At 53.5% G+C, this 9,330-nt stretch overlaps 1 protein-coding gene across 2 annotated transcripts in view; it reads left to right on the forward strand.

Annotated features, from left to right (window-relative positions):
• CAMK2A (calcium/calmodulin-dependent protein kinase II alpha) overlaps nt 1–6,953 on the forward strand; it is a 30,668-nt gene extending 23,715 nt beyond the window's left edge. The window contains exons 14-19 of one of the 2 annotated variants that reach the window (XM_010180017.1): nt 2,354–2,386; nt 3,477–3,525; nt 4,796–4,871; nt 5,706–5,800; nt 6,168–6,405; nt 6,616–6,953. In XM_010180017.1, the coding sequence (XP_010178319.1) occupies nt 2,354–2,386; nt 3,477–3,525; nt 4,796–4,871; nt 5,706–5,800; nt 6,168–6,400 (486 nt within the window). In that variant the 3' untranslated portion in view covers nt 6,401–6,405; nt 6,616–6,953. The remainder of the gene's footprint in view (nt 1–2,353; nt 2,387–3,476; nt 3,526–4,795; nt 4,872–5,705; nt 5,801–6,167; nt 6,406–6,615) is intronic. The other variant, XM_010180018.1, reaches the window with a different exon arrangement.
• The last annotated feature ends 2,377 nt before the right edge of the window (nt 6,954–9,330 follow it).

Below are 9,330 nucleotides of genomic sequence, written 5' to 3' on the forward strand. Positions count from 1 at the left end.
AGGATCAGAGAGGCTGGTTTGTGTCCCCAGTCCTCAGCTGCTCGCTGGTGGGCAGGGAGCAGTGAGTGAGGCTTCATCCTGAGCGCAGTCTATCCGTCAACACTCAGCTCCAGAGGGTAGACAAGCTCTGGGAGATGAGTTTGCTTTTTTATTGCCCCCTTTCCAGCAAGTGAAGGTGACTCAGCTGGGCTAGATGGCCAGGAAGGTGGAGGAAGAGAAAACAAAGTAGGAGAAGGCTCATTCCCAACAAATTTCCTGTGTTGGCCACCTTCAGCATTACCACCCCACCTCTCATTGCCATGCTCAGCCTGGGGGTCTCACAGTGTAACCCACTCACAGGGGCACAGGGAGACCGGGTGCTCCAATGAAGCTTTGGTGGCCCATCATGGGCAGCTGGCAGATGCCGGGCATTGGTGGGTGGTGTTTATTTCTTTCCATCTTGCTGGAAAAGCCAGGTAGGAACCTGGAAACCTGCCTTGGGTGGTTGGAAAGGTGGGAAGGGCACAGTTCCACCTGCTCAGAGCAGGGCTGTAAGTCAGGCCATGTAGTGTTGTTCATGGTCACAAGAGTTGTGTCCCCATTTGAAGAAACCTGCTGGACTGACCGTCCCCACAAGAGCAGGCAGGTCTTAGACAGCCACCCCTGCTGCTCCTGTCCAAACATACGTATCTGGTGCTGCCCACACAGCCCTCCAGAGTCAGGGTGGTGCCAGCTCAGGCTGAGAGGCCTCAAAACTCACCCAAGGTGGTTCCTTCCCTACTAAAAGCATTCATGGGACCACAAAAACTCCTTGACCCCTGTTCCAGGGTCTGTGAGAGGTCTTCTGGTCCCAGCAGCTATGATACCTTCACTGCCCTGTGTAGTGTCACATCTTGTCACATTGTAAACTAATGAAATCACTGCCCCATGTTGCATCCTGTTCCGTCCTAAATTAATGAGCTCACTGCCCCGTGTTGCATCCTGTTACTGTATGTCCAGACTCGACGCGGTCACTGCTTTGTGTTGCATTCTGTTGCGTCTGAAATTTCTGCAGTTTACTGCCCCGTCTCATGTCCTTGGGTAGCAGAAACTGTCAGCCCTTCCTGCAGACAGCCCAACTCATGAGGTTCCTTCTGAAATACCGCAGCTCGCTCTGCCCTTTAGGACATCTGTTGTTTTGGTGAAGAAGGGGCGAGGATTAATATAGGTCCTAGCAAGGGAGGGGAGAGCTGCACTGGCAGAGGGGAAAATTCAGTGACGATGCTTGTGAGAGCTAGTTAAGATGTGCAAGGAGCAATGACAGGAAATGGATGCAGTTTTTACACTGCAGCCCATCCACACACCCTAACGGACCACTCCATGGACTTTTCCAAGAGATTTGCACACTGTGTGGTGCTTTTTCCTCTGCAGGGCAGGCAGAGCTGGTGCCTCATTAAATATGTTGGTAAAATACGTTATTTGGCACTGCAGCTTCTGATGCCTGCACACTGGTGTTTCCCATCACCCACTGTAATCCATCCCCTGGGAGCTGGAGAAAGGGCATGAGTCCAGCGTGCATGTCCCTCCATCTCCTGGCTAGATTGAAGATGGAGACAGGGAGCAGAGCACGGCAAGGAAGGAGAGTCCAGAAGTAGTTTGGGATTGCAAGCAGAAACGTGTAGGATTGTCCAACCCAAAAGCTTAATTATAGTAGTTGAGGATGGAGATAAGTACATGCATGTGTAAGATCTCCTCTTTGAAGACGACTTGTCCTGATTTAAAGCACTGGAGCTGCACTTAGGATGACTTCCCACACAGTGTCTGCCTTGAGGGGTCGAGTAGCAATAGCCATGCTGGCTTTAAACCAGCCAGCTCAGTACTGGTCTAGGTCCAAAGGTAGCTGAGCATCTTCACAGTAGTCAGCAGCATGGGCAGATGCACTCAGAACAGCTCCAGACACTGTAAACGCCACTATGGTGTTCATACCGGGTGCAGGGCTGCGCAGGTGGTGGAGCTGCCTTAGCTTTTCAGTGTCCCACTCCTGTGCCTGTGAGCTTGCTGGCCCTGTCACAAAGCGACAGGAATGGCCACCGACTTGTAGAGGACTCTCATTTGAACTGGCCAGGTCCTTGGCATGAGCAACACCAGAGATTGTGGCAGGTCAGAAGAGAAAGATGTCAGCAAGAAGGTGGGGAGGGAGCTGGCATGGCACCACCAGCACCGTAGCCAGTAGCATGTCCCTACAGGAGCACTAGGTTGCCCAGCCGTGCCTTTTGTTTGCCCCTCCACAAGGACCACTGAGGGTGGCTCAGGAGCTGCTGCCTCTCACGTGCTGCTCTCTGCCTTTCTCACTCTGTGTCTCTTCCTGTTCCATCTCTTCTCCTTGTTTTTCCAGAAAAGAAAGTCCAGTTCCAGCGTTCAGTTAATGGTGAGTGTCCTTCGTCTTCCTCAATGCCGATATTGCTGGGCCTCTCCACATGTTCCAGCTTCCCCTGTTTTTGGAAGTTACCTCGGGGTAGGGAAGAAGGGACTGCGGGGTTGGAGGGAACATCCTCAAAGCCGTATCACCCACAAACCCCATTAACAGGGTTGGTGCAGGCACTCGCTGGCCACCAGCTGGTGGGAAGCCAGCCCTGGTTCTTGCTGATGGGTTCTCATGCCGTTTCTCCCAGTTCTCCTGACTCAGGTCTGCAGGCTGCATCGGTGCAAGGAGCCTTGGAGAAACATCTTCCATGCCTCTGCGGGGACTGTATGGTCATGGGACACCTTGCCAACCTACATCGGGGTATTATGGGTAATACGTAAGCAAGGCTCTGCTGGGAAGAGCTAGCAGAGCCATTGCTCTAGCTCCGCTAGCAGAGTCACCTTGTTGGGGCTCCTGGAGAGAGATGGGGGGTCAGTACCCCCCGCCCCCCCAAATCTGTGTAGTGCTCAGCTGTATCTTGAAAGAGCTGTGTCTCAGCCTTTGGTGGTCCATGTGGGTCTTGGAAGCACTCTGTTTTATTGTACATTTCTCTCCCTACTCTGCGGTCAGTGTGGTCTCTCTCACTCCTGCACAGTCCCCTCTTTCTCATCCCAGCTCCTCCTCGCTGTTTAATTTGTACATCTTTCTCTTTATCGTACAGTCAACATGGTGTCTTCCACCCCTGCACAGCCCCTCTCCCTGCCCCTCTGGCAACGCTCCTAGGAACCCATCAAGCCCCCCCGGACCTGCCCCCATCTCTGTCCCCACAGGCGTCGGTAGGAAAGGCAGCGCCGTTCCTACGAGACCCTCCAGAGCCCAGCTCTTGTGCCCTTGGCTACAAGGAGTGGAGGTCAGGGAGGGCTCTGCCAGCGCCGCCCTAGAGCTGTGGTTGAGGACGGGTTGGACCTGCTGGTGTTATCCTTGGTTGCTGTCCGTTGGCACAGTCGAGCGCTGTGGGTTCGGACTCGGGGGGCTGTCGAACACACGAGCTCTGTCTGGCGTGGGGAGAAGACCCCTCTTACCGCCCCGTTTCTCCTCTCTGTTCTTTGCTCAGGAATCATCGGAGAGCACCAACACCACCATTGAGGATGAAGACACCAAAGGTACCAGGGGGGTACCCGGGGAGGCGGGCAATTTCAGAAGGGTGGCCTGGGGTCAGGAGTCGGGGCACTCGTAATGAGATATTGGCTATGGTGAAATCCACCAACACTGAGATTCCTTGGGGCCCCTCAGGTGGTTGCACTGCTGGGTCGCTGCCACGAGCAGCTGGAGCACTGCTGGCAAGGAGGAGGGGGCTCCCGAAAACAGGGATGTTACTTGAAAGCAGGCATGGATATGGCAGAAATCTGCAGGGATAGCATCCTGGCTGCACACTTCTTTGAAATAAATAGTCCTTTGGGAAAAGCCTCCAGGGGAAGTCCCTGCCTCCTGCCTGCAGAGCCAGCTTTCTAAGAATAGCCAAGGGAATAATTTATCAGTGCTAATTTGTAAAGTCTCTCGACGAAGTGATCCCAGCACAAAGCAAGATGGACTTTGGCCTGACATGAGAGTTAATGGGACATTTGTCCTCCTGGGGAGCAGCTCCCTGAGAGTGGACACAGGGACAGGCGGTGCTCGGGAAGTGATGGGGTTCCCTCTACTCCTTTCGGAATGACTCTCAGGAACGTGCTGCCTCTCCTTTCATTAGTCATGGTACCAGGAAAAAAGTTAAGCCAAGCATGATGCTGATTTGCATTTGAAACAGAGCATGTTAATAAGCCAAGGGCCACCTCTGACAGTCTCCCCCGCATCCCTGGGAGCCAAACTCGCTCTGGCAACCAGGTCCCTTCCCAGCTGACCTGTCACCTCGGCAGCAGCCGCATGGTGCCCTGCCCTCTGTCGAGTCCCCCCTTGTGTCTCCTGAGGTGGATGGCCACGTCACTCACCTGTACTTCCCAGCTGAGACCCTCTCCTCCAATCTCAAAGGAAGGTGAGAGCATCCTTGGTCCAGCTCTGCCCTGGCTGGCCCTGCTCTGAGATCACAGAGTGGAAAGCCCTGGCTTGACAAGGTTTTGCAGCCCAGACCAGCCTGTGCCACCATTTTGCACCAAGGGCAGCTCACGACTCCGTGATTAACCCTTTTGCTCTTTAGGAAAATGCAGAGTTTTGCAGTTTTGCCTTGACTTTGGAGGTCTTTCCTCTCCAGGGATGAAGAGCCTTTCCTCACATCTCTCTCCCAAGTCTCAATCCTGCTTTTGCCCTGGACAGTTTCCAATGGCCCCAAATGTCCCACCGTCTGTTTCTAACGAGAAAAAGATACCTCATTGATCTTGCAACACCAGCACTCCTGGTTTGTTTTCTCCTTTTATTTTCTTTTTCTCTTTAAACCAACAGTACGGAAGCAAGAAATCATTAAAGTCACAGAGCAGCTGATTGAAGCAATAAGCAACGGCGACTTTGAGTCCTACACGTGAGTGTGCCCAGTGTGGGTCTGGGCCGGGGTGGGGGCTCAGCCTCCTGGAGCGGGTGTGTTCACTGTGCCAACACAGCCTGTGGGGTTTTACTGCTGCCGAGGGCAGGATGACCAGGTTGATGTGCTGGTGGAACATGGAGACCATCCAAGAGAAGCAGTAGACATCATTTTCCAAATCTAGTGCTTCTCTCACACTAAGCTGACCGCATTTCTCCGGTCTCATTATCAGGGATGAGCCCATTTTCTGTTTTGCAGAATGATGAATAACTGTAAACGTGATTTATGGTGGAAGACGAAACATTGCATCCATGGTATCCATTATATCCAGATTGCCGCAGGCCGCTTGGAAGCATAACTGCTTTCTACTCACTGAGCTGATGCCCCTCAGAGTACACTTCTTCTGTGTCCAAAGCCTATTTAATTAGTGATTTCTGAGCAAGTGCAGGTCTTCATTCCTGCCTCAGAGAATCACAGCAGGGATATTTTGATACAGAGCAGAGAATATGAGTTTTTCCCTGCTGTTTTTCTTTCTTACAAAGAAGACAGCAGTGTTTTGGGAGGTTTAATTGGAGATGGTGACAGATGGAGAATTTACTCTGCCTTGCTGGGGGCCTGGCTGCAGTTGGTGGGCTGGATATGAGGTGGGGTGGGCTTCATGCAGAGTGCAGGGATGAGGTCAGACTTTTGCTTGAATTGTGCACTGGTGCAGACTCCTTGGTCTCAGGCTGAGGGGGCGTCATCCCAAGCATGAGCCTTTGGGGTTTTGCAGGCTCTCACACCAGAAGCAGTGAGATAAGCTCTCCCTTTTCTCTTCCCTTCTTGCCTCCCCAGGAAGATGTGTGACCCTGGGATGACAGCCTTCGAGCCCGAGGCTCTGGGCAACCTCGTGGAAGGCCTGGATTTCCACCGATTCTACTTTGAGAATCGTAAGCAGCCCCCATGCCTCCTGAGGGACTCTTCCCACCTTCCATGTTCTCTGTGTCTTGACCTCCATCAGCTTGCTGGAGAGAGGAGGGTAAGGGTAGCTTTGGGAGCATCTCTGATCTGGAAGATCCCAACAAGAGGTGCATCAAGCCTGTCAGGTCAGCCAGGCCCAGGCTGTATACAGAGATGCTTGGCTAGCTGCTTTCTATGTGGACCCATCCTGAACCCACCCATCCAGCCTTTACTCAGCTCCGCCAAGCAGAGAGCTTCACCCAGGCATCTCTCCTTCCCACACTGCTGTGGCCCTGGGCAAGAGCTACCCAAACTCCTTCCCCTGCCTAAATCTGCCTGTGCTTGTCCCCTCTCCAGTGTGGTCCCGGAACAGCAAGCCCGTGCACACGACAATCCTGAATCCTCACATCCACCTGATGGGAGATGAGTCCGCCTGCATCGCCTACATCCGCATCACGCAGTACGTGGACGCGGGCGGGATCCCCCGCACCGCCCAGTCCGAGGAGACCCGCATCTGGCACCGCCGGGATGGCAAATGGCAAATCGTCCACTTCCACAGATCTGGCGCGCCCTCTGTGCTACCGCAGTAAGCCCTGTGAGGCTCCAGGGATGGGGCAGGGGGGGATGGAGGGGATGGTGGAAGGTCCCTGTGGTATTGAGGCTGCAAAACAAGCAGGATCCTGCCCCAAGGATCTGCGGTGGGGTGGAGTTGGCCAAAGGCCATGAGACAGCAATGGGGAGAGGGATGCTCTGCCAAAGGGACAGTCGAAGCAAACTCCCTGTCTGCCTGGTTTGTCTTTTGTAGCTGAAGCGCGGTCCTGCCCATGTGGGGTTTGTCACTGACTGACTACCAAGGGGAGACCTCCTCCAACTTCTTCACCTATGGGACTTTGGCTGTTGGCTCTGCTGCTTGGTTCCCGCTGGAATAACCCCTCGCTTCTCACCGCACACACGCAACGGCCCCTCCGGTGCCACGCAAGCATCCCATCGACCTCCTCCACACCAACAGGGCCATGCCACTGGGTCCCATTCCTCTGCATGAACCAAGAAAAGAGAAACCATGAACTAAACCCAAGCATCTGGCCAGTGAGATGATGTATGCCGGGGTAAAGGCCTCCTTCCTCGGCTGCATGGATTTGCTGGGTTCCCCCACCATCTGGCATGTCTCCTGAATTGGGCTCAGACTCATCATCCTTCTCCATCTCAACTTCTGCTGGGAGCCCCTCCAAGGCAGAGGAGGGCAGGGGGGCAGTTTTGAGCTGCTCTGTGCTGCACCCTCCCTGCACGCTGGTGGATTTTGCTTTGCTGCTATCGAGGTCCTCGTCTGCCACCGTGGCTCCTGCCTGCTCCCAATCCAAGCTCTTGCTTCCCAGCAGCCTCAGTCAAGGAATCGCAGTTTAAACCCTTTGCAAAGTCCAGCTTCCGTGCACCCGTAGGCAAGGAGGGTGTTTGGACGGGTGAGTAAAGGCTATCTGTTTATTTTCCCTTCCCAGGAGTGTAGGCTGGCTCCTTCCCAGGAGGGCGAGTACGTTTGTGCCCTGGGTCTGAGTGGCTGCTGTGCCCAGAGGGATGCTCTCCCTCCTTCCTCCCTTCTCCCATCGGAGCAGGGACCGGCGAAGCTGGGCGAAGAGAGGAGGATTAAGGCGACTGCTTCCCAACACCGCGTCGGCACAGCCGGGAGCCAGGGCTCTCCCAGCCTTGCCATGGTGGTAGCATCGCTCCCGCACCCTCCTTCCCACCTACCACTCAGCCCGGATCCTTTCCTCCAGCCCTGCCGAGCACCCACCCCTGCCCCTCGCATGCAGCACCCAGTGCTTCTCTCGCACCTGGCTCCCAGGCTGGGACGGAGGCAGCCAAGCTGGCCACCGATTTGAGGTGCAAACCTCCATCACCCACACAACTCCTTCCAGCGATGATGAGGAATGCAAGCTTTATAAAGTAACAGAACTCTGCAGAATCTGATCGTGCTTTGAAGAAAACAAACAAGCCTTTAGCTGTCTTCTACTTTGAGCGCATGCCTTTTTATAGGGAAAAAACCCAACCTACCGTGTATTTCGTAACTTGATTTTGAGTATTTGCTGAAATGGATCTTTACGTAATAACTAGAAACATTCAACTGTTTAGGGCAGGGAGGGTGGGGGGATTTTCAGGGGTTGCTGGTTTTTCATTGCGTTTACATTTGGAGACGGCTTGTGCCACCGCGATGCTCCTGCCAGGGGTCCCACAGCTGCTGGCCTCCACACTGCACCATGGCGGCTCAGCCCATCCTGTCCTGCAGCACCAGGCAGGCTGAGACCCCTGCGTCCCCGGGGCACCCCTCTCTAGGGGCACCTTCCCGCACCCCACGGCTCTTGGGGAGCCACTGGGATGTGGCTTTCAGGACAGAAGACATGGCCAGGAAGGGGAATTTTGGTCTCGCCTCTTTGCCATCAGGTAGAGGTCCAAGGTTGGATATTTTTCTGGTAATTCTTCTGTTTCTTGTTCTCTTTTTTCTGACTGGAACCTCTTTGCTTGTTGATGTGAGACTCCTGCAGCGCTGCTGCCCCGGGGGACTTTCTAGCTGCACTCTCTTCATCTGCATGGCGTTTAACTTTCTAGATGGTGCGTGTGTTGAAAAACAAAGAAACTAACAAAAAACGCTTGTTTTGGACATAAAAAAGAGGAAAAAAAAAGAAAAAAAAAAGGAAATGTTTTATTCCTGTAAATTCTGAGCGTGTATTTTGCCTTTTCTGTGGTTTCGAATGCTTCGCTTTCTGTCAAGGCAGGTATGGCCACCATGTGAAACACAGCCACATCCCTGTAGTCTGCAAAAATATTTTCCCACTGAATAGAGGGGCATAAATCCAAACTTTTGGGACACGAAAAGGCCCTGAGAGGTGTTTTGGTGCATCCCACTGTGCCAGTGGTGTGATGGTTGCTGGCAATGTGTGTAGGAGATGCCTTTCTGGGGGTAAATCACACAGGTTCTCTACGAGTGCAAATATGCATCTCTATGCCCTTGGTGGACCTGTGCTGTTTGACCATGGAGCTGCATTGGCTTGCAGGAGTTGGCCCCAAAGCAGGGAAATCTGTGTAGGGAGAGGATTAGTTTTTAAGGTAGAGTTTGGGTGTTTTTACAGATCTGTTTTTTAATTCCTGTAGTCATGTAGTGCTGAAGTTTTTTTCATTTTCCAAAGGAAGGGCTCAGCTCTTTCACAGTTCTCTTTCCCGCTCTCCAGAGTTGGCTCTGAAGCCAGCCATGATGAGTGTCTCACCAACTCCTGATGCCCAGGCTCTCTGGGTGTCAGGAGCATTTTGGGGGATCGGTACGAGGTAGGTGAGGAAGGAGGAGGTCACAGCAGGGCTCTGCGTGGCAGCCGTAGCACAAACATGATTCCAGCCTGGCTCTGGAGCTGTTTGTTGGCCTCGGGTGGGCTGTGAGGATGAAACTGCTCCTGCTGCTGGGCTGAGACAGAAGATATGATGGGGTTTGCTGAGGGTGACAGGTGAAGTGCTGGAATAGGTACAATCTCCTTTCACC

This window comes from Mesitornis unicolor, unplaced genomic scaffold, assembly GCF_000695765.1.
Source record: "Mesitornis unicolor isolate BGI_N332 unplaced genomic scaffold, ASM69576v1 scaffold16612, whole genome shotgun sequence".
Lineage (NCBI taxonomy): Eukaryota > Metazoa > Chordata > Aves > Mesitornithiformes > Mesitornithidae > Mesitornis > Mesitornis unicolor.